Here is a 26,559-nt window from a genome sequence, read left to right on the forward strand (position 1 = left end):
GGAAGACGAGTAGTGTGGACAGTGCACTGTACTCAGTGCTATCGCTCTGGGCATCTTTCACAGGCAACTTAAAAAGCAGAACAGCAGATTGCTTTTACAGATGCTGTAAAATCGCTAGTACAGTCTTTACTGGACTGGATACTTGAGTTACAAAGCAATCGTATTGATCCAATGGGAATTGTTTTCATAGTTATAGGGTTATCTCACCTTCAACATTTTTCTGGGGGGTTCTGTTACTTCTAGGGACTGTACAAGAAAGCACTTCCCGACACTGCGTTTTGAAAAGGGTGAAAATATTTAGTTCAAATTATTTTAACATGAAGCTGCGGACTGACATGTAACATCAAGAATATCCCTTGAGAAAGGAAAGGAGACAGATGGCAGAACAAATATCCCAGCCTGAAGGTGAAAAAAGTGGCATTAACAAACTTACAATAAAGGAATTTATTATTTTGACTATCAATACCACATTTGTATAAAACAAAACTTTAAAAATCAGAATGGCAATAGGTTAAAAAGAAAATAGCACTGTTCATAACTACAGAGGGATAATGTTTGTGCTGCTATTTGATTAACATTTATAATTGTTGCAACATCTGAAACTATTTAAAAAGCAGTACTTACTAACAGCTATCAACAAAGCAAAAATGTGACCATCTTATTTAAAACAGAGAAAGGCACACCAATGATAAAACAAAAAAGTTAAATGACACTAAAAGAAGCTGACAAAAATGTGATTTCTTTTATACTGCTTTAGCCCATTCATATTCTATAGAACAGAGCTTATTATGCTTTCAGAATGTTAAACCAATACCAAAAAATAATTATTTAAAAAGATTCATTAAGAAATTCACTCTTGCATTTAATGAATACTACCATAATCACTTACTATACAATAAGATAGGTGAAAATGACTGGTACTGAGACTACAGCACTGCATTCCTACCCATTCCTTCATCTTTGTATTGTTGGAGATGCTGCAACTTGGAGCATATCCTCAGAGACAGATGGATATTTCTGGGTGGCGGATTTCTGCTTGAAACCACGACAGAAACCACAAACGCTTTAAATTTTAGGGTTGACCCTGAATTTCAGTCAGGATCTGCCTTTACATACCGGGCTTTGTAAAGACAACAAGAGTTGGTATCAGTTTCATAAACAGCAGACGTCAATCTGAAACCTTTACATGACTATGAAACAGTTAAAGAGAATTTGTGCTGTTTCATACTTTTCAACAAGAGTTAAAATGAAGTACAAGCCTATACACCAGAAGGTAAAAAAGAAAGATTACTGTGATTACTGTTTAGGTAAAGGAATCACATTATCTCAAGTAATCGTTTCCTTAAAATAGGAAGACAATATTTTTCACATTTTACTTAGTCCTGTTATATTTGTTTTTTAATGACATTGCTTGAGTGCCAAACCACTGTTAAGATTATTATAAGACTATTAGTCATTCTTATTGTAATTGTATACAATTATTTTAATAGCATTATTCATCTAATAGCTAATAGTTTTCATTTTGGATGAAACATTCAAATATTCACTACTTGTATGGCAATCCAAAGAACAGAAATGTGCTCAAATACAGTATTTCTTGTTAAACACCCAAACATAAAATGACTGCAATTAAAAAGATGTTGTTTTTCCCCTCCCAAAACAAAAAAGCAAAAAATTAATCATGGGGGAAAAAAAAACTGATTTTCTAGTTAATACGATATTTTATAACATCTGAGTCTGGGTCTCGTTTTTGTCTAGTCTACAATGCATATTCTATACTGCAAAACATTTTCACTTTTCTTTCACATCTGTGCCATTCAAGACAGTCACGCTCTTAGAAAAAAAAGGCATATGCATTGTAGTTATTTTATATAAAACAATTTTGAAAAATATTTAAAAAATTCTTTATTTAAATGATTTTACCTTTTTAATCATGAAACCAACCTTGTGCATTTGTTACAGTTTTGAATGAGCTGCAATAAAACATAGGACACTTAAAAAAAAATTTAAATCGATATAACCTTTGGCCTGACCTTTTAAGCTCACAAACTTTGCATGACCTTACAAGACGTGCTTAGATTAAAGGCTTCTTTTGTCTATTTTTGTGGGTGCTCATCTTGCCCCCTCCCCTTTTCTCCCTAAAAGCAGATGCATTTCAATCCTTTTGCTTTTGTTTCATATCCTAAAGATCCGCCACTTCAAAGACAGACAGCCAGCATGAGGCTGATTTGTGACTGAACTCTCTAAGAGCTGCTCAAGAATTACCTTGTCAATCACCCCAAGGACCCTGAAGACCTTCAGCTCCTCCGCAGGACTCCTCAGGTTCCAAGAGGGCCTTGAACTTAGCAGCCCTGGAGGCTAATGGAAGATATCAAAGATTAAACATCAATCACAAAGCCACTTGAAGGAAGATAGCCTGCCGCAGCAAATGCCAGACTGAAGAAGAACTATATTTATCATAAATCAAGGCAGAGATAAAAGGTTAAGGCTGGGCAGCTTTTTTTACAGTTTTGTTTTTGCTTTTGTTTATTTAAATTTAAACCATATTATAATTTTACCAAGGGATTCTAAATCCATCTTATTACCACCAACTCCTTCTTTTAAGAAATAAAATGGCCTGGATTACTACACATGTTTTATAAAAACACTACTGCATGTATTTTAACAACGCTGTAAAATAACTAAGCATTGTTCTAAAATGAAGACATTTTATCATTGTGCTTTTTGAAAAAAAAAAAACATTTAATTGCATAGAATATGAATCTTGTTAGCCCCCCCACCCCAAACCAATCCTCAATTACAAACCAAACATCATGATTTTGTATTTCATATTCATGCAAGCTCATCTAGCCTGTGTGGTAGTAAGTAGCTAACTGAACTAGAATCCCATCCAGCCATTTATTGAAAGAAGCCAAGGTATCAGCCTCAACAAAATGACTGGGAAGCTTTTTTCTTACAGCCATAAAACTTTGCGTTAAGAAGTGCCTCCTGTTCTCTTCACAACCTGTTTGTAGGACATTCAGTTAAGCCTTGGATTATCCGGTTGTTCTTCTCTGGACTGATGCCAGAGCAGCAATATCTTATGAAAGACATAAGATAAATGGTATTAGATAAAACCTAATACAGAATGTCCACACTGCGGTATTGCACCATACTGAAGAAAAAAATACAGAAGCACTCAGTTAAACTTGATGTGCCAGATCCTAATGAGGACAGCCTTTAACGCTGATGTACATAGGTCCATGTCTCAGAATATCATGACCAAGTGGCAGATCAGGTATAGTAATATCAAAAGAACAGTTGGCTTTTCCATGAAACAATAGCTGCTTTCACTCCCAACTCAATACTTTAACCAGATTATGGCAATACTGCAATTATTATATATAGATTTTATATCAGTAAATAAAAAGAGAACATTACAACTGAAACAATAAAAGGACTCAGAGAAATGTTTAGATTCATACCGAAGAATCTGGTCAATGTGAAAGCAGTTCGTTTTTACTCAATTTACAATAATCCTGTCAGTTCGTAAGAAATTGACAAATCAAATAAAATCAATAAAATCAAACACTTTACAAACTGTGATCTTTCATCAATGCTTCTCCATTTTATCATCTCTCCTATTGTAATCCTGGCTGCTCAGTAGATATACAGCTGTTTAAGGGTGTTTGTACAGATAACTAAAAACTAGTGGAGACCAGATAGCTGGACAATTTATAAGGCTAGAATTTCCCCTGAACCCAACCCAAAAAAGAAAGCAGATAACACTTAGCAGGACAGGTAAACTGTAAAGCTTCAATGCATCCTCAACTGTCTTTCTCTTCATCTACACCACTGATTTCTTCTTAACTAGTCAGGCCTCTCCCTAAAAGTAGAAGCTGTTTTTTTTCCATTTTTTGGAGCTTCCTTTTTTTAAATTCTACAGGCAGAGAATTGCTTTTTGGATGCATTTTCATTAGGGACTGAAGGTTTTCTCATTCTTGGCATGAATTTAGAGGACAGGCATACCTGTGGAGAATCAGTAATTTGATGGAAGCAGTCTTACTTACCTTTATAAAATAAGTTTACTGGGGTGGATAATGTTAGGCTTTAGAACTCACTCCAATTAGCAAATTTTAATTGTTGTAATTAGCATAAAATTTGAGTGTTAAACATTTTGTGTTTGCAGTGCTGTGCAATAATTATTTCTTTTAAGCAATTCCCTAACATCGAACTATTCACATGAAGTCATGTGACCCCACTTAGTATTTCCTGTCCTGTGGGAGGGTCTAGTTATTTACCTTTTTGAAATCTCTTCCTCATACTAGTTTAACAACTGAATAACACCAGACAACAACTTGAACCTGTATTATTGCTAACTTTGTCCATCCATTTTGTACAGTAACTTCCAAAATTACACTTACTGCACATAAAAATATTTTTGTAAGGTAATGGTGGACCTGGACAGACTGATGGACCGAAGACATAAAACGGACATTCAAATACTGTACACTGAACAAGATTTGAATTAAATCTAATCTTTTGCTTTATTAGCATCAACAAGGCTGACGCACACTAAAATATATTGCTTTCAATTAAAGAGCAAGCTTTTTTAAAGGGCTCTAAAGTTCCTCAAAAGGGATTTTAAAGTAAGAAATGCAAGAAAAGTGCAAGAAATATTTCTCCCAAGATTCATACAAACCAAAGAGAGGAACTGGGGCTAATAAAATGAGAGAAACTCGAACCTCAGACTGTACGGAGTCGTTGTCCCCCGTCGCTTTCAGATACAGACTGGATATTTGTTCAGCACGCATCAGGTATTCTGCCGTTTTCTTCTTCACAGCTTCCCGCCGGGTGGGGCTGGGCTCACCTGGAGCGGTATAAGGACTTCGGTCAGAGCACATGGCAACGCTGAGCTTTTGCTCTGTAAATGGATTCCCACACAAGCCACGCGGACTGAGAAATCTGGCCGGCTGTGCAGCAAACCAACAAGCAGCCAGTAACTATGAAAGCACCAAAGCCGGAATGATTCCTTGAATAAGGGGAAAGAAAAAGGGAACACTGGAAGGCAATGGATGGCAGTCAGCACCTGATTGCACTAATGGAAGAAAAGGCCCACGGTGCTGGGAAGCTACTTATAATGCCTGTTTCAGGAATGCTTTGCAGCTGCAGAATTCCTCCTTCGCTGCCTATTAAGGACAGAATCGGAAACCCAGAGCTGCAGCACAGAAAAATAATGCTGTGGATGATGATAAACTTACATAACTGCAGCTATACATTTCATCATTTCTCTTACAAAAATTAAAACAAAACATGCTTTGTTCAGAATCTAAGTCTATCTAAATCTATTGGTAAAGACACCAATTTTCAATTACAGGAAAATAAATCCAATTTGTAGCACCTGAACCATTTCAGGCTTTGTAAATTCAAGTACTGGATAGATCAAGCCCCTCGCCTTATTTCCAACAAACCTTTAAGAGCAGCAGACTCAGCTGCCACGTAATAGAAGCCTTTTGTGAAACGCTCAGCTACAGAATAACTCTAACACCAAATGTCATTGGTACAGTATATGTTGCTTTTAAATGAAAAGCCAAGGCTATGGTTACGGCACGCTAAGATTTTATTTGAGAAACTTTCAGAAATAATAAGCAATTCTGTTAGTCTTAAGTCACACTAATCAGCAGCAGAGAAGGCACAATTAGAAAATCATATAAGAACAACTAGCCACTATACGTACTCTCTTAAATTTACAGATTACTTAAGTTCAGATCCTAATTCTCTATTTTCATTAACTGCAATTAATTTCATTTGCTCCATCTACAGCGGATAACTTGCACAACAACTCTATGAAATACACAACTGACTGAGCCAGCTGAGTTTTGTAGCATCCTTTTTATCCCTCCTATTTACAGTCAACAGTAGCTGAGCTGGCTCCAGACTGTGTTAAAGTCAACAGTGAAAACCACAGAAGAGACACAATATGCTGTGAAGATTTGAGATGATGCAAAACAGAATGACATGCCTTACTGTGAAATCTTAATTTGATCATATTTGTTTGTATGCAAATACTGGCCATAGATGAAGGTTTGAAAACAAGAAAATTGAAAAACCGTAACATAGGAAGGTTATAATCCAGAAGTGGCCATTCAAGCTATCGCGCTCATTCGGCTACAATAACGTGTTAAGCCAAGAATCACATTCAGCTCTTGGAGGTTTCAAGGGAACTGATGTCAACAATGTGGTTTGGCAGCTTGCTCTCGATACTTACCACCCTTTGTTTGTATGTATAATTTGCTCTTAGTCCTAAATACATTTCCTTGTAGCTACCAGTGTTGCCCCTTATGTTTTGTGTCTTGTACATATGCATACAAGAAATGCTGAACCATGTATTATGGTAATGCTGCTACACAGACAAGCTTGCTTGACTACTTTAGTGTATAATGCTAATTTATGAACAATTGGCACAAATCTAAAATATTATTCATTTTCCCAGGTGGTTAAAAGAATCTTATACACATTCAGATACAAGATATTACATCTCAGATACTGTACTTCTATATATGCTCCAATCCAGACATTTTCTAAATAAAAATGACACTTGTCTAGCTTGATTATGATGAGGATCTGTTTCATCATAAATGTTAACCACTACGCTTTGGTGTATGTACAGTACTGCAAACGCATCGCCTTTTCAGATTTGTAAATCAATCTGAAAAAACACTTCTGTCAAGAGAGTGTCTGATTTTAATTCAAAGTTGAGAACATGCTCTTCCATTGTCTATGGCTAAGCACACCTGTACCAGTTACTGGGTGCCAGTTAAATTATGATTTCCTTTTTTTTCAGCATGTGTAATAAAAATTTGGGGGATCTAAAAAATAGACAAAGGTGAAAAGGCATATTCTACACTTTGCGGTCTACATCCTTTGTGAAGAGTAATACAAAAACACTCAAGGATTAGCAGCTCAAGCGAACCTCCACAAACAAAGAGCAGGCAGCCTGTTCTACAATTAAGATCTCTTGAAAATAAATAATAATATAGATACATCTCTGAAACATTGTGATCACTGAATGGATGCTGCTATTTTGCTACAAGACCACATTCTCCTTTGAAATTTATAATGTGTTATTTCTTTATCTACCCGATTACGGCCTTTGTGATGCTTGAATGCAAAGCTTTATTCGCTTCATTTTCCAAAACAAATATGCGATTTGAAACCCTAATAAACATATTGCTCGGACCAAAATAAAGAAAAAAACAGTCTTAATGACAACCTTGATGGGCTTGTCCCTCGTTCCCATCCATTTGCAGGGCTGCAGCTGCATCTCATACCGATCTGCATGAATGAAAGTACAGCGGCAAGAAACCTCCCACTTATTTTATTTTCGTCTCACTTTCCTGTAATTATTCGGTAAACTGTTTGCACAACAATACAGGAAAACATCTGCAAAAACAGGTAATTAATGTGTCAAGCCAAACTAATGCATTTTATATGGAGACTATGCTTCGTCAACTGTAATTATAACACATTTTTTCTAAGCAAATGATTATTTGTTGGATGATGCTTCATGTAACATGTAAGTGGTTATTTGGTTATTTCAAAAGTATGTATTTAGATGCATTATTTTTCATTGCAAATGCTTGTTAAACCGATCAAAAGTGGCCTTCCTTCAGTATTCGCTGATCAGTCATTTGCATCCTTCTGTCTAAAGGGCTGATTTAAAAATAAATAAAACTGAATTCTAACATCCATTAGCAGCACCAAGATGTGTTTCTTTAAACATGGTTTATTTAAATATGATCAAAATTAGCAGTCATTCAAATATGTCTGAGTTTTCAAGTATGAAATATAAATTAGAGAATTCCTCCATTTGTTTTTTATGGGGAAAAAACAGTAAACATACTGTATAAGGACAGGACTGCTACCATCTAGCTGAAGCGCAGCTTTGTTAAAGCTTGGTTACCTGATACATTAGAACTAAAACAGCCCAGTTTAAGATTTAGTTCAAAACTGATCCAAAACTGAAAAGTTACTGCAGGTCTGGCTTAGCAAAGTCATCAAATTCGTTCTTTGAACAAGCGACAGCTGTAATGGACACACAAAGTATTAGGTAAGGAATATGTAGATTTTCAGAGGGTTTTTGAAAGTTACTTTTAAGTAATTTGGTAAGGAATTTACCAACTAGAAGTCGTGTCTAGTCCTGTAGTGTTACATTGGCTTAATACAGCTAGCAAACTAGTTTGCAGATGATACCAACATAGGAGGAGTGAAAACTAGGCTTTTTCATAATGTACAGTAAAGCACAAAATTGAGGACACACGTAAAGCAGTGTGAAGCTGTGGGTCTTTGGACTTGTAATTAGAAGGTTGTGGGTACAAATGTAAGTTGTAAAAGTGGATAAAAGGATCAGCCAAGTAAAATAAATGAATATAAGTTAAAATTAAATGGCAGTGCCATCTTAAATCTGAGAACAGAAGGAATGAGGGTTGTGGGAGTTTGGAGAAAGCTATCCTGCCAGGTTATTAGAAACTGCAATAAATGGCTGGATGAGATCCTTGAATGGCTATTATCAAACAAGTTACCATGGACTACAATGGCCTCCTCTCATTAGTTATTTACTAATGATCTAAATTAATATAAAGCTGTATACATATACAATATTAATAAAAAATGGAAACCAGTTTTAAAAATCTTCTCCTGGGAAAATGACTCCAAAGACTTTTAAACGTATCATAGTTTGACTCTGCTCAGAGATTCCCACTGTGCTGCGAAAGTAATGTAAGCCATTTGAATTAATGATAAATTGATGTGTCATATGATAATAGTACACTAATATCAACAATATGAGATGAATTGCCTTGTTTGGCAATGTATTGCTAAATAAAATTTAAATTTAAAAGAGCCCATAGTGTAGGACACAACGACCAGGATGGAAAGTCTGTTCCAGAAATCCATGTCCTTTTGTGTCCTATTATACCTCATAAATTAATTTCCATTTAGTCTTCAATTGTATCCCAGCATTCCTTGCTACCAGGTATGAAATACTGACCTAGGGGTAGCCTTATCTATGCCCATTAGGTCCACATTATATACTAAAATCAAATGCTCTTTCAGTCTCCCTTATTCAAAGTAAAAGATGTATCTCCCTTAACTTCTCACTTTATGACAATCCCCAAGACAAGGAATAATTCAGGTTGTTCATCTTTGAATCTTTTTAAAGCTAGAATAGACTTTTAGAAATGCACTGTAATACTTAAGAATAATTCATAATACCATTGAGGATTACATTGCACTTGTTAGTCTTAGATTACATTTGTATTGTGCTTGACCAATCCATGACTTTCTAAGTCTCTTATAATTCCCCTGCTGCTATATCTGTTTGCCATTCCCCAATTTATGAATCAGATGTATGCAAGCTAGTTTGCCAATACCGTAAATCAGGAAAATAAGTGTTACTAAAATGGACCCCTGAGATACACCATTTCTTATAATGACACAACATTTCCTGTTCCTTGAGCATATTTCAATCCATGTTAATACATTGCTGTGGATTCCTGTGGTTTTTCATTTAAGAATCGCTTTTATGAGGGATTCTTTTTTTATTATTATGTCCATGAAATCATCTAGTCCCTTATTTGCAAAAAAGAGACTTCACTGTTCAGGGATGAATTTATTTTGAACCATTAAAACTTTTTTTTGTTATTACGAAGGAGGGCTGAAACAATTATTCAATATTGTCGACAATATCGACAAAAAAAAATTGTCTACAAATATTTCTGTTGTCCATTTTTTGTTTACATTTTCAAATGGGCCTCCAACCTCCAGCGAGGTAATGACTTGAAGAGGGCAGCCATGCTGCTGTAGCATCGTAACTATAAAACAGGTTGAAGGAAAAAAAAAACAATAATGGCAGAAAGTTCAAAAAGAAGCAAAGTGTGGGAACATTTTCTTAAAACAAAAGATAAATTGATTTAGCATTCCATGGCAGTACAACGTGCATGCTTGAGCAAATGCATGGCGTTCGGTGGCATGGGCGGTGTTCTGACAAACTGAGCTACCCACTCAGGATGAGCTACCCATAGTTCGAACGGTCAAGAGTAGTTTATCAGAATGAGCTACCCTTACCAAAATCACTGAAGCTCACCATATCCTATCAAATTATACAAGTAATTAGAATAGGTTTCTGAATAATTCGAAGTATTTAGCAATGGCAAAATACCACAAGCTCCCACTCGTTTGTCTATTAGCCTAAAGTTAGCAAAGTTGCAGGTCAACTTAATATGCTAGTGCAGCATATTTTCGGTTTGCTTAACCCTCTCCGTACGGATGGTCTTTTCAAAGAACTATACAAGAAAACAGATAAAGTTTGTCCTCCTATCAGAAATAAATGTGGGTTACTTTGAAAAATTGTTTATTTTACAACCAGCAGCTCGCCCTGCCTTAGTGTTTCATCGATCGGGTTACATAAAATTGTTTAGCCTAAAAACAAATAGCTCACCCTGTAAACCTATTCATACATCGCTTGTCTTGTGAACTGCCGTCATATATTGCTCATCTCGTAAAATAAAAATACGATCAGAATAGACTACGGTAATAACCCGGTTAAATGATACTGCAGCCGAGAGAGATATAATCTACATGTTTATTATTTATCACCACAGATCACGTTAGCAAACCCTACAGTCAATCAAAACATTTACATTACTTGCTGCTGTTCTTAGTTTACAGTTGGATTTCAAGTGAAGTTTATTTTTTAACTTTGAACTTATTTGAATCCTGTTTTGTTTAACTTTTTATATTTAACTCTGAACAATATTTTGAGTTTTATTTTTGTACTAAAGAAGATTTTTTTCTTGAAATTTAAGAGTGAAAGACGATTCAGTAAGAAGTAAGATGTTAATGAAGTTAAGTTGAAACTTTTTCAAAGTTTTGTGTTTCTCATTGTTTTGTTGAATAAATGTATATGGCTACTGAACAATGCCAAACATCATTTGTCACCGCCTTTCTCATTTACAAGCCATAATTCTCAGCTTAACCGATTAAATCGATTAATCATTGTGATAGTTGCCTGAATAATCGATGATCAAAATATCTGTTTGTTGCAGCCCTATTACTAAGTATGACAATCCTTCTTCTACCGACTCAGTATCCATCTGATTCTGTTTCACCACATGTAAGAACTGCCTCATTTCTTCATAAAATGTTTTTTAAGATGATAAACCCTAATTTGTCATTGAGGTTCATTTCAACAATATAAATTTCAGCTTTGATTATCCCAATCACAAAACACTATCTATGGAAAGTTGAAATCTCTCAGTATATATATTTTGTGCTCTAATTTCTTGATCTCATCATACAGTAAGATACTTGTCTCCATGTCGGCATTAGGTAGTCTGTCAGTATACCTATTATTAAAATCCTAGAATTTCTACTTTCCAGTCTATTTTCTATTTCCACCACCTCCTATATCCTATATCCTGTATTGGTGAAAACATGTATGCATTATTTTTATAATGAAAAGGCCCCACTCTCAATACCAAGGCAATGGCTTGAACCTTCTCGTCTAGAAGGAAGAGTGCACCTAGTGGTCCACCATTTCCATTTGATTATTCCTTAAACATGACAACTAATTAAAAAAAAATGCACAATAGCTGCTATGGAATACTTTATTTCACAGACAGGAACCCAATGCTGAGAACAGATGAAAACTTACAAATAAGAGGAGGCCACCCAGCACATGTTGCGCATTTGATAGTATCTAATTGATAAAAGGATCTCATTCACTCATTTCTTGAAAGCCAGGGTATCTGCTTTAACAACATGGTTGGGGAGTTTACTCAATTTTCTGACAGTCCTTTGGATATTTGTAATGCTGTTCAGGATTCTGAATACTTGGAGCAGGTCCCTTAACAAGCTTCAGTTCCTTCAGTGTAACATACCTTTGACCCAACAGTTTAACTGGTTGATATTCTTTGGACTAATTAGATAGAAACAATATCTTCACTAAAACATGGCTGTGTATGTGTAATGCTACATTTAAATATTAAATAATATTAATATTCCTGCAGTGAAATGTTTAAGTTTTGGAAGCCTAAAAAAAATAAAAAGCACTTTAAAACAGTTTGCCTTCAGAAGAAAGTGAGAAATAGAGGTTTTTTTTTAATATATGGTACTATTATCTACACAAGAAGCCTAAGTCTAGAAAGAATGAATATCTAAAGCTACATCTTATGGCTTTGGGGGTGTCTGATTATGTAAATATACCAGTTTCACATTACTCACTGTAACAATTTCTCTGAAGCAGTATTTCTTAAACTTCACAAATTTACAATCTGAGGAATGTCTTTTTACCATATTTTCTTACAGCAGAAGATAAGGGCATTTCACAATAACGCATCTTACTCTTGCAGGCTTTCTTAGCTTTACTTGCCCCCTCGACAACTATGACATACATACAGAGCTAATGTCATATAAATTTGCAAAAGAGTGCATAAATACGGAGATGAAGAGAGGACCATTCAATTTACAGCAATGTAAGCAGATAATAGGGTAAGCAAATAGCTGTGGAAAACACCAGTGTATGGAAAAACATACGTAGAATAAATTTACAAGAAAAAGAACAATAACCAAAGGCAATCCTCAGGGATGGCCGTGAGAAATCTAAGGAAGTATGTTTCATTTCAATACAAATGCAGTATGAAAATAACCCTCCAGTATTTAACCAAAAGCAATATGGCCCAAATCTATGGACAAGCAATTTCCTTTTTTTTTTTTTAACAGTGGCAAGCAGAAAAAAATAATTAAATCAGTTTATGTTAAGCTCTTTACATTTAATGAACTATATGAAAACAAAACCACAAAAGCATTTTATTTCTAATAGGCTTGATCCGGCTATACTTTACACAGAAAAAGCCTGAAGAAATATAGTACCTTGCACTCCTTGGAGAAGCAGGTCGACACCAGTTCTGTAGAAAGAGAAGGCGGCCTCATAATCCAGTTCCGTTTCCTTCTGCACAGCCATCTTGATCTGTTCTCCTGCCCTCTCCAGGTAGTCCTTCTTTCCCTGTTTGGGTCTTAGGTCCCTGGGGCTGGGGAAAAATGTTCCTCGGCTTCCCCCCTCCGCACCACCGTTCCTGGCTGCCTCGGGATCCTGGCCAGCAGAGTCCTTCCTCCACGTGGGCTCCGGGGACGGGCCGAGACCTCCCAGCAGCTTGTTCGGCGAGTTCCCGGCTGAAGCCATTCCATCGTCGAGTTCAGTGAGGGAGTCTTCGTCCACCACCAACGATATCAGATCACTTTCACTTGAGAGCCCTGAGGGACAAAACGCAAGCCACAAACTTGCAACGCTCTGTGTTTTTTTTTTAAGACGGCCAATAGAGCACCACCTTGATTTTTTTTATAGTCTGTTTGTTTGCAAATACCAGACCATCATACAGAAAGAGTTCAATGTACTTTATCAATACATCAAATACCTGTATGATTGATTTTTTTAATATTCATTTTTATATGATTTATAAATGAAATTACTCTGAAACCTGTCCATAAACGAGCAACTAGATATGTTCCTGGGCATGTCCTACACCAAGCATGATAAACGCATGGCCTGTGGGCAAAGTCCAGCCCTCCAAGTCCATTTGTTTGATCAGGATGGCAACTGTGGTCAGAGCCACTGGCCTTGGTTCTATTGGTATCTTGTCAGAACATGTATAACTCACACAAAAATCAAGTGCACTTATGACGCTTTGATGTTAGTGCAGTCATATCATACATACACAGTGCTGATCTTTGGTTCTCTGCCTTTACCCAGTTGTGGTGCCTATGTCCAGTGCTGTCACACTGTCACAGAACAATATCATCAGTTTTCACTCTGTAGTTCTGCAGTCACATCCCCCTTTTGTTAGTACGCTCCAAACCTTAAAGCAGCTAAGAACTTACAGGCTTCAATATTGCATAGTGATATTTGTAACCATTTTTAACAGCTTTCTCAATAATTAACCATTAACAAATCAAATAGGATAAAGTAACATTCTATTTATACTACAGTAGTTCAAGTAGGTAGCTGCATCAGCATGTGTAGGCTGTAAAGGAACAAGTAAAGGTTTATTCCATGCTGGAAAGAGAAAAAAAGAAACAACGTTTCAGCTGTGGAGCCTTCTTCGGGACCTGAAGTTGTGTTTCTTTTCTTCTCTTTCCAGCATGGAATAAACCTTTACTTGTTCCATCATATTTATACTGTACATGTAACTGAGCAGCTGGAACTGACCTGTCAGATATAGTTTGTGCCACTAGAGGCCAGTGTAAGGGCACTGAACACTCCACAGATAGGAGAGGAGCAAACTAAGGTTCTGCATTTTTGCACAAGGACTTGTCTCCAGTTGAGGGCAATCCGACTCTTCCATAAAAATATTCAGCATGCAGTATGGAATGGCAATTCTGGTTTTGAAGTAGACAGCAAAGTCTTGTCAGTGTTGAGGGTAAAAGGTAAAGTCTTGTAAATATCAATAAAAAGGACAAATTGAATGCTACTGGGGCAGGAGTGCTAACTTTGCTTGTTCGACTGGGATCAACTGGTTAACACTTTGTTGTCACATCTCCTCTAACCTATTTTCTTTCTTGAAATGGACAGCATTTATCTTGAAACTGGTTCCACTGTGATTAACTGCAGAACATTTAAAATCACTAACATTAGCTGTAATATATGAATTGCTGATCTTTAAGATTAGAAAACATGGAACCAATTTTAAAAATATATTATACATCATAAGATGCAGTCTGAAATTTTCAAGTTTCCTTAAAGTTTAAAAACTTTTTTTTCATCATGTTTCAGATTCCTAGATACAATAAGGTTTCTACTGAAACGTTAAATTAACACAAATAAATGGAAAACAATCACGTGACTCCTTTTTATTACTCATCTAAAAATATAATTTTCAAACAGGGTTAATCAGTTAATGGAGATGTACAGTATATTGGTAATTCAAAAGTGCAGACCTTGATACAGTTGCTGAGAAACAGCAGAGTAAAACTGAAAGATCATAAACTAATCTGGATGGTTCTATGCAATCTTTTTTATCATACAATTTTAAGAGAAAAGAAAATAATCTAATTGATCCGATTCTTAGCTTTCTTTTACTACCAGTGCATCCTTATTCTGAAGAAGAAATTAACAGATTACAAAAAGGGTTCACAAGACCTCTAGGACAGGTCTATTAGGAATTAACCTAACCTTTACAAATAACACCACGATAAACATTCTGTCCATAATTTGTTATAATCCCGAACTTGCTGCCAAACCATTTTCTTCTAGCCTGCTCATGGATAGGATTGCCCCAACCCCCTCACCCACATTTCATGTCCTTGTTGAAGCAGTTTACAAAGAGACCATTATATACAAACAGGTTTCTGATAAATAGTTTCAATGACTTAAATATTACAAAGCAAAAGAGACAGACAAAGGCTTTTGGAACCAGGTGGTGCTTATCTTGCTGCAAATATACAGTATTTTTAAGAAACAATTCTGCAAGAAAATCCAAATAACTACAAGATTTTTTTTTTCCTTGAAGATTACACTGCATGACATTACCGACGTAACGATGTTATATCCGTTAAGCCAGTGTGCACTTGTAAATTTCACAATCCATTAAAAGCACAAGGATTCAGGGCGAGGCCCATTTAATGCAGGCTCATGCCAAACACAATTATTTATGTTTTAACATTCAAGTGGAGGTCAACAGCAATGAACAGGGCTTAATATATTAAGCAGGTACACAAAACGTGCTCTGATGATACAATGAAGTAGAAGGAGCAGTACAACAATAACAACATTTTGGGAGAAACATAATATTTAAGGAAGCTGAAAAGCCTATGTTGAAATAAAGAGGTGTGAAGTACTTTATGTAGTTTTTAAATTAACCCTTACAATGAGATGGCTATTTAAAAAATACCATTGACTTTGGTTCTTACATACTATACACTGATCACAAACAATGCTCTAATGTACAGTATGAGTTGCAATATTCAAAGTTATAATGTACCAGATAGCATCATGCACATAGGAGATTCTCTTTAGTTAATATAAAGAGATAGAAAACACATCACATGATACCTTGCCTACAATAGTGGATAAGGTTGTTTAAATGCAAATCTCGGATGATGAGAAACCAAAAACACTTTACATATTTAGATAGATAGATAATACTTTATTAATCCCGTAGGGAAATTGATGTGTTACAGCAGTCCAGCCCAAGACTGCTGTAACACATCAATTTCCCTAGAATAGATGGGGGAAAGCTTGCTTTCACTTAAACATAGGTTTGTGATGTACTGTAAAATGGGTTCTGTTCTGAAAAAAAAAATTACACACAGGACAGGAGAAAAAAACAGAATAACAAATGAAAGAACTTACCTCCATATTCAGATTGGCTAGTGAATGTCAAATCATCAATGCCAATTAGGTCTTTCTGAACTGAAAATGTGAAAATAAGTAAAATTCAGTGACACATATACAAACAAAACTTAACAGAGAGGTGAGCGTTTTTTAAACTTTTTATTCCAAAATAGAATTTGCTCATTTTATTCTTACTTTAAAAAAATAACATAAGTGTGAAAGCAAAAGATAGAATAGATGGGGGAAAGCTTGCTTTCACTTAAACATAGGTTTGTGAAGTACTGTAAAATGGGTTCTGTTCTGAAAAAAAAATGGTCTCCAAATTTTACTGGGGCAGAATACTTTGAAGTGGTTCGACAAATATCCATATCGGAACATGCTAGGTGAAAATTATAATGACCCTTATAACAACACAGTGAGCCTAGGTTTTGGTCTCGGGATGCAGTTTTCCACATTTTGTCTTTTATGCCAGTCATTAGCACCCGCTATGAGGAGTTGTACACATTCTCCACAAAGATTAATGGGTTTTCGCTGGGTGTTCCAGTTTCCTTTCACAGTCCAAAAAACATGAAGTCTAGGTTAAATGGAGCCTCCACTTTCCTATGTGTGTGCACTGAAAAGTTCTGGCATCCTCTCTATGGAGTATCCTACCTTGTGCTTAATATCAGCCAGGTTAGGCTCTGACTCAATGCGACCCTCTATTGAATTAAGCAATGATAGAAAATGGATGCATTCATGTTTCCAAAGACTGAACCACAGGTATTAAAATACTTTTCACTTGACAAAGTTTCAAATTACATTCAGGTTCTTAGAATTTAACTTAAAATTCTGCGGGTAACATACAGTAACTCCTCAGTTAAATCTTAAGTCACTTCGGTATAAGCATCTTCAGCTCTTGACATTTTAAGAGACAGTCATCGCGACTTGTATAATAGTGCTGTACTACTGTCAATCCATTTCACTGTAAGCCTGCAAATGAACATTTTTCAACTTCCTCCATACCTGGAATGATTAGTGTTATGGTTACTTTAAAATTAAGTTATGAAGCCAGTTGCCTTACATGTTTTTTTTTAAAAACAACCTGCTTTACCAGCAGACCTACTTACACGTCATATAAAGGACTTAAGCACACAGGCTGTTGTGTTTTTTTTTTCAGTCTAGAAGCCATCAGTCCAGAGCTTATCCTTGTTTCCACAGCATTACAAGGTGTGAGAATACTCAATACTCCTCTGGATGTGATACTAGTCCATTAGCAGGTCTAACCCCAGCAATGCTGGAACTCATTTAAATAATGTAGGTGGATTGAAGCAACTGAAATAAAGTACAGTACTTTACTTCACGGTACAACAGCTGTGTCCACAACAGGAACTTGATCAAGTCCTAATCACTAATCTATACAACCATCTATTAAGGAGTATGCCCGATTTCAGTGGAAAAAAAACAGACGGGGTGCTTGAAGGAAAATTACCATACAGAGGCCCAAAGTACAGTATCGAAGCATTTGTGTGGTGTGCTCTTATGAAGGCTTCTACCTTTAAACAAATTCCTTCTGGCATCAATGTTATTGAAATGTTAATGTGCATTTACATGTTTTTTTGTGTGAACTACATTTACATTCTTAGCCACAAACACTGCTACTTTAAAGTCCGCGCTGCCCGACATTTGCTCTTTCCCCATGCAAAAATGAGTTTGCATGTTTCGCCCGCTGTATCTGTGGAAGATTTCTACTGGTGATTTAGTATGTTCCCACATTCCAAAGCCATGCTCTGTAGGTTAGAGGGTGCCTCTAAACTGCCCGTGTGCTTGAACAGATCCTTCTAGGGTTCAGTCCTACCAAGCCCCCTATGCTTCCAGGATAGGCTCCAGCTTCACTCTTAACAGGTATAAGAGACCTTCTGATAAAGGAAGGATGGTCTTTAACTTTAAAACCTAAAGTTACATATGTGACAAAAAAGACAGAAAAGGTGCAGGGCAGAATCACAGGAGGGGGCAAGACAGAGATGGAGGTCTCCTTCTATCATTAAGTCACAGGTGATACAACGGATATTATGGTTACTTGTATCCTTCTAAATATTTTTTCAATAATGTGTTTGTGCTCTTCTAAACATTTGTCAGCTATTAGTGTAATCCAGCTACCTAATATCAAAAAGAAAAAAAGTAACAATGTCTACTGTTAATGTTAGCTATTCAACCCCCCCCCATGCTTAAACTCTCATACAGCAAGAACCCAGTCTTTTGGTGTAGCCATTATCGTATTTGGCATGAATATACAGGTGATTCTGTGGTCTCACTACATTTGAGATTCAAATATGAAGCTATTTCTGAAATCAGGTTGCTGATTTTCTCAGCAATCATCTAATCAATGTCACTCGCCTCACAGACATGTCGGGTTTAGATGATTCAATTAGGAATCCAAAAGCTAAGGAAGTGATTTTTACACTGTTACAGTGAAAACAACATTAAAATAGCAAGGTAATATAATTAACTTGTAGTATAATGTAGTATAATATTTACTGCCTTAAAAAGGTAGTGTTAATAGCTTATTTTACACATTCGATTAAGTCTGACTGCCCTCTAGAAGGTGCTGGAATAACAGCATATCAAAAATTCAGATACAGAACAAATGATTTAAACTACTGAAATATAAATCCATGTTTTTGTTTCAAATGAATGTTTTAACAGTTAAACAGATTTTTCTATAAAGGAAAAATCTTATTGAAAATAAATGCTTTGTGTAAGCTTTTTGTAATCATAGATTTCAACCCATTTCTTCCTTTTGGTTGATTGCTTTCAATTTTTAGTTTCCTGTTGTGAATGCAGAATATTGTTTTTTCTAGCATGAATTTAACAGGGGCTGGTATACACAGAGAAACCTGCAATCAGTTAACATCTCAGAGCTGTCTAAGTATTTAATTAAACTGTATTTCAGGAGAACAGCGGGATAACTGAAAATGAACAGATTCTTGTAAAATATTCTACAATAAAATACTTTAATATGATTACATGTTACAGAGCCAATTGTGTTGGGGAGTGAAAATAGTATAATTAAGCCTATTTAGCAAATTAAGTACCTTATCACTTCAAATTGATTTTGATGCCCTGTGCTTGAATTGCAAATGCAAAACATTAAAGTTGTGAGATTTCAGGCACCACTTTCATTTTCTAAAAAAAAAAAATTCCTACAGCTAAGCTACGATGTATTTTTGAAAAATGTACAAAAACAGGCAAAACATTCAGAATCTCTTTTTAATGGCAATGCATACTTTACATGTCAATAGTTTGTGCTGTCTTCCTCCCAAGAAAGAAAAATTCAGTATTCAAAACCATTATCTTTATGCGTGATTTTAACAGGATTTTATTCGAGGTGCAATCAACATTGCCCCCAAGTGGAGACTGTTGAGAATCTCTATTAAAAAGATATGAAACAGTGAATGTGAACAATTAATATATGAGCCTGGGAGTCACTGAAGTATGACATTGTCCTTATTTGTTGGTCACAGCTGCAGAAGAGAAATCTACTTCAGCTGGACGCCTAAATCATGTGCTCAGCATGTTAAAGGCATCCTGGGATTATCAAACACAAACAGGTTGAAAAGACATGAAAAATAATTCAAAAACATGCAACAAAAGTATTGTACTGTATTAAAACTATTTCTGTATGTGTAGGCCAAAGACAAGGTACATAGTAGATATAGTTTTGTGCAAAGCAAGTCCTCTCCAATTCTGGCTTTGCCATCAAAATGTAAGTGTAGAATTCAGACAATGGAAAGGCCATAAAAATGCAAAACCTAGTATACACGCACTAATAGACATAATTCAACGGCTGGGCTCCTAGCAAACACCAATGAAAACAAAACACACATTTTCTAGGCGTTATTAAATTCAAAACCTTGAAATAAATACAACGAGTAAAACAAAATGAGTGGTTCTCTCAGTTACCATATAAATGTCAACTGAAAATGTTAACCTGGAAACACAAGAGGGCTGATAATGAGATGTGGTGAAGAACAAGTAAATGTTCTTGGTCACTGGAATCCTTCTCAAGGGCAAAGGTTATTGATACAGACACGATGGATCACATCAAAATGAGATGGGTATCAGCCGGCACGGGGCAAGCAACTATGGAAAAAATCTGGATATACAAACAAGGGGAGTAAACCCCAAAAATACTCTAGTCAAAAACAAAACATTATCGGGTAATTAAATTCTTATATCTAAATGCCAGGAGTATTATGAGCAGAATACAAAAAAATAAAAGCTACTGCATTAGCGTTCAATTACGATGTAATTGGAGTCACTGAAACATGGCTAACAAAGAGTGGCGAGTACAACACAAGCACAAATGCAGCATTCAGTAAAGGCAGGAAAAAAGGAAGAGATGGGGGTGTAGCACTATACATAAAAAAGGCACAAGTTAACATATATCCTCTCAACTACGATTACTGCCAGTCCCGTCAAAAAAGCAAAATGAGAAGTGATCGTTGTGGGAGATTCCATTCTCTAAAACACTGCAACGGGGATTTGCATCAGGGACCATGAGATGACAGTTTGCTGTCTCCCTGGAGGTAAGGTGGATACACAGTGTTGACAGGCTCCCACATAGGACACAAGATGACCCAGCTGTTGTCCATGTGGGCACAACTTAAATTGCTATAATATACCAATTTCATTTGGTACAGTATAAGGGCACACTGGCCATCAAAAACAAATTCAAACAATTTAGTAACAAACTGAAGAACAAGAATTCTACCAGCAGCGAACAAGGGAGAGCAATTACATATGTTAATCTATTAACATAATACACAGATAAGGACGTGGTATGCAGAAGACGATTTCAGCTTTCTTTGCCACTGGAAACCTTTCAACGGCATAGCACATCTGTATAGATGTGATGGAATACATCTAAATCAGACGGCATCAATAGTCTAGGCACAAGGATCCAGAAAGAAATCCAGAAGCATTTCAATTAGAATGCAATGAGGTAGAAGCCAATGAAAATTCAAAAGGATATTACACTGAGAGCAAAGACAAAAGGAGAGCTAAAGGGAAAAAAGAAACCGGTAATTTAGCGCTTCTATCTAATTGGAGTTAGGAGTACTGGAAACAATATATATGACAGAAACTAACCTGTTAAAAGGAAACCATGGTGTGATAGCAATCACAGAAACACAGTTAAGACAGAACAAGGGGTGAAGAAAAACTATATATTGAAAATGGTATTCAAATCCAGAAACTAAATCTAGAGAAATCAAGAGTTGCTGAATATATACTTTACAAGTCAGATTAGTCAAAAACCCAACTTAAAACAATAGTGTTAAAGGTATATACAGACTAGCAAAGGTATATATTGATTATAATTAATAATAATTCACAATATTGTATGATAATTACAACATTATATTTTTAAAGAATAATTTATTTTTATGGGAGACTTCCACCTTCCCCCCAAAAAACTAGAAAACACCTCTACGAATGTCAGAAGCTGAATCGGTAGACATGATTAATGGCTTCTTTCTTACTCAGTTTGTCAGTGAATCTACAAAAGGATGTGCTTGTACTGATCTTGTGTTTTCAAACAATCAAGACAGAATGAGTGAAAGAAAAGTAAGAGAACCATTAGGGAAGTGCGATCATAACACAGTATGCTTTGAAGTATACTTTGGAACTGTCCAGTCTGAGTACAAATCAAAAGTTTACAATTTCAGAAATGGAGACTTTGAAGGAACAAGACAAAGCGTAAAAGAAGCAGAATGGGACACAACTGATACGAAATCAGTGAGGGATGGATGGCAACAGTTTAAACAGATTCTGCTTAAAGGAAAGAACACATTTATCCCAAAGGTGAGCAAATCAAAAGCTAAAAACAGCATCCCAAATGGTTCAACAAATCAATTATGTAAAATTTAAGGGAAAAGAAATCGCTTTATAAAATGATTAATAAGTATAATTAATTGTAAGCAATTTGACAGCTTGATGTAATACAAGATTAGCCTTACAGTGTACACTGCAGTGCATTCATTTGGCATCAGGAGAGACTTTACTTTTGCAAAAATACCTCGAGATTTATCATTTCATGATCCAATCCCATTCAGTACACAAACTAATGAAATTTGCTATTTGTTTAAAATATTTCTTTAGCATAGGAGGTCAAAGCTTTACAAATCAAATATTTCATCTGTCACACATGATGTAAAGAGCAAATATGAAAGCAGTTGAGCACAGTTCCACTGCCTACTATGACTTAGTGAACTGTAGTTCCGTAGTGTGCTTGCATCCATATGCTCATCTAATTGCATAGAGATGTATTTATTACTCAATATGCTTTCAATTAGCTTTCTTTAACCTGAAAAACTCTTCAATTTGTCTTGATATGGTATTGCTAGAGGAAAAATGTCCAAATACAAGAGACAAGTGTCTCCACTATTCTAAGTTCTACTTCCAGTCTGAACAGCACTTAAGGTTACTATGTAAGATGCTGCTATAGCTCCTGCATTAGAACCATTAAAATTGGCTATTACGTTTTGTAACCGATTTGACATTTTCTGGAAGAGATCACCAGATTCATCTTTAAATGAGGATGATCTTCTTGTTGCCTTATGTTTACAGAGGGCTTATATCAAAATAGCAAGTGGCATCCTCATGGGTTTTGCCAGGACCAGGCCCGCATCATCAGAATTATAATCCGACTCCCCATTTGTGCTTTCCATACTAGTTTGCTTCTACTTTCCATAATCTAACCGCTCTTCCATTTTTATTTTAATTTTAGTGAACGACCTTTCCAGATTTGTTGAACACCAAGTGGTGTCGGTGGGCCAGTAGGAGGCATTTGTCCCTCTAAACCAGAATTTATAAACTGTTATCCCAATATAGTGACAACGGTCACAGCTTGCTATTGGAGGTATCACGCTTCAGATGAGATGTTAAACCAAGGTCCTCACTACTGGGTCATTAAGGACCCCCATAGCACCATTTTAAGAGCGGTGGTGGGATTTTGCAATCCCAGTGTCCTGTAAATTCCACTCTGCCACTCTTAAATGGGAACTGCAATGTTATTTTTACATTTCAGGTGATAAAGAATTGGCATTGGTGAAGGTACAAAGTACACGGAAACATGTAAAAGCTTTGATTTATGTCACAAAATAGACAACATTTCCAGGTATGCAAAACCCCACAGTGCCATAAATTTTCTTTCATTCTGAAAGAGGCAACACAACTTCCGGTGAAGCGAAGCGGCCCTATTACATTGTCAACAAGCAGATTTGTGAATACTTCTTTTAATCTGAAGAATGATAATAAAAAGGATCACTTCAATCATGTAAAATCGTTTTTTTTTCTATTTTCTATCAAGCACTAATGTGTGGTGGATGAAATAGTTCCCCTTCTTGTGTCAAGTGTTTTAGGATACTTCGTTATGAAAGGTGCATACTGAAAGCAAGGAATTATCGATTATTGTTATTCTGATTATTGTTATTGTGTGCATGCAAGGAAGTAGTAAGTGAAGTGTGGTGAATGAAATCTGAGAGGTGAGCTGACAGAATGCAGCTACTGTCGAGATAGACAGGCTACTGTATCACACTGTAGCTTTTAAAATTTAGTCTAGATGTTATTACATTGAACCTTGTTACTGCATACATATTCATTTGGTTTAAATAACGTCAAACTTTAATTCAGATGTATGTTTGCTAATAATTTGCAAGTAATATTACACCTTTACACAGTTAGTCCTACAACACATATTTCTTTAATGATGTGGCTTTAATAATTTATTTGGCTTTAATGATGTGTGAAATCCTGCATTTCGTAAAATGACAGCCAGACTCAGCCTTCCAGTACAACTAACCGATTACAAATGCACTTTATATTCCTAATTTTGCCTCCTCAGATTCGAAAGTAACACACATCTGTTGAAATGCAATAGCACTTACGGTAAATAAACCGAGGAAATATTGAAAGCATTTATTAGTATTAGTATTTATTTGCTTTTAGTAGTTCAGGTGGGTAGCTGCGTCAGCATGCGTAGGCTGCAAAGGAACAAGTAATAGGTTTATTCCATGCTGAAAAAAAGAAGAAAGAGAACACAACGTTTCGGCTGTGGAGCCTTCTTCAGGTGTGTGATTTATTTGCTTTTGTCTGGTTCTATTTGCAAAATAGAATGTTTCAGAGAACAATGACATCTAACTACAATTGCATGAACAAACTAACCCCAATTTTGCCTTATAATGTGAAATTTTAAAAAGCATGGCCATAAGCCTATCTACAAAAGTAATACTGAAATGCCAAAGAATGTCTGATTATGCAGGCATGGAAATCCCTCATTGATCTATTTGTAAAATGATAAATGATTCTGGAGAGACACCTGCAGGCCTACTCTGGGAAATGCACATTATGTTCTCAGCACCATCTGAGCTCTGAATTAAAGAAGCTGCTCATATGTTTTCCACTAAAATGATCAATGCTCTCAAGCTACAGATAAATGTAGTTACAGTATGGAAGGAAATATTTTAATTGAAATCTAGTCCAGTGTGGTACTATTAATGTTTGTGTATTGATCTCATTACCCATTGAGATAAAGATATTTGCTAAGATATTTTCACACCAATTTGATATTTTTCCAGTTTTACTTCCTGAATATTTTTATACAGTTGCTTTGTACATGCAAAGGATAAGATTTTTCCCTGTTTAATACATTTATAGACGCTACACAATAAACCACTGACAGGTTGAGCTGGCAAGTAAAACATCGAAGAGTCAAGGGAAAATAATGTTACTTATCACATACACAAAATAGATAATTTTCATAAGGTCCATTCAATGAGGTCCAAATCCATGTGAAAACCCACTGAAAACTGATTTACCCAATACGGGAGGCAGCACAGTCCAAGAACTGCACAACGCCATCCTAAATAAATGTTTGCAAAAAACTCCTTCATTCTTGTGTCTGCAAATTATAATAATATACAGTGCTATACTGTTTGCATTATGGTGTATATTGCCATCCTGTGCAATGATAAATGAATATCCTCTATATACAAATATCCTCAGATTCGCTAGTAAGGGTGACACATTAGGGACATTAGTTAGCAATGTTGGTTTGCAATGCTAGGGTCCTGGGTTCAATTCCCGGGGTGCTACCTGCATGGAGTTTGTATGGTCTCCCTGTGTTGGTCTGAGTTTCCTCCCCCAGTCCAAAGACGTACTGGTAGGTTAAATGGCTTCTGGAAATGTGGTCCTGGTGCGAGTGTGGGTGTCTGTATGTGTGTGTGTGTCCAATGCTGGACTGGTGTCACATCCAGGGTGTACCCTGCCTTGCACCCGTTGCTTGCCGGGTTAGGCTCTGGTGTCCACTGTGACCCTGTACTGGATAAAGTGGTTGAAAAATGTTTAGAAATGTCACAAACTACACAAAACAGATTTGAAAATCTTTTGTAAAATCAACACTTACATTCATCTGGAAAAGGCAGAGCAACAGGGGCTCTGTTAATATTATGTCATGTTTTGACTGGACACAATCTTAATTAAACTCACTTTTTAGCTGTCTTCAACCTGTTTTATTTAAAACAACATTGACTGATAATGTCTTCATAATCTACTAAAAGGTTTTCCATTTTGAAATAACTTTATTAGCACTTCATTACATTATTCAGTCACAGTGGGAGAGGTGCCTCTTTAGAAAAACAGAGGTTCTTCTATAAAACAGATGCATCACAGCTGTTCTATAAATTTTAAAAGCTGAAGAACATTTTAAAGTGTTAAGCAATCACACTCAAAAATCGTGGTTCCCCACAGCACTTTGTGCAAAGCAAAAACATTGATGCCTCTTAACAGAATAAGCTGCAGCGGTCATACCAGTAGTTATATTCAAGTTTTAATCTACAGCAAATGCAACTAAAAATATTCATTTATGAATATATTACTACTTTGAATAGAAAAACTCAACAGATCATTCTGCAGCTTTATGATCAAACATTTTCTATACAAATATATACCAGATTACCACCAGGATTTCTTTCAAAGTGACAAAGCAAACCTATGTCTGAATTAAACTTATGTTTATTTCTTAAATCTTGTAAAATTTCAATACCAGCATTTGCAATATTATAACCAGACTTGTGATTCCCTTCTGATGTTCCTGTAGAAACCAAACAAATAAAATAGACAAGCTGGCTGTCTTAAGCACAGCACTATTTTTACGC

At 35.9% G+C, this 26,559-nt stretch overlaps 1 protein-coding gene across 2 annotated transcripts in view; it reads right to left on the reverse strand.

The window, feature by feature from the left end:
* rps6kc1 (ribosomal protein S6 kinase polypeptide 1) overlaps positions 1-26,559 on the reverse strand; it is a 90,131-nt gene that overhangs the window by 49,938 nt on the left and 13,634 nt on the right. The window contains exons 6-9 of one of the 2 annotated variants that reach the window (XM_006626078.3): positions 16,385-16,444; positions 12,910-13,290; positions 4,725-4,849; positions 2,266-2,358 (exon numbers count right to left, since the gene is read on the reverse strand). In XM_006626078.3, coding sequence (XP_006626141.3) covers positions 2,266-2,358; positions 4,725-4,849; positions 12,910-13,290; positions 16,385-16,444 — 659 coding nt within the window. The remainder of the gene's footprint in view (positions 1-2,265; positions 2,359-4,724; positions 4,850-12,909; positions 13,291-16,384; positions 16,445-26,559) is intronic. The other variant, XM_015351810.2, reaches the window with a different exon arrangement.

The sequence above is a fragment of the Lepisosteus oculatus genome, chromosome 2 (genome assembly GCF_040954835.1).
Source record: "Lepisosteus oculatus isolate fLepOcu1 chromosome 2, fLepOcu1.hap2, whole genome shotgun sequence".
NCBI lineage: Eukaryota > Metazoa > Chordata > Actinopteri > Semionotiformes > Lepisosteidae > Lepisosteus > Lepisosteus oculatus.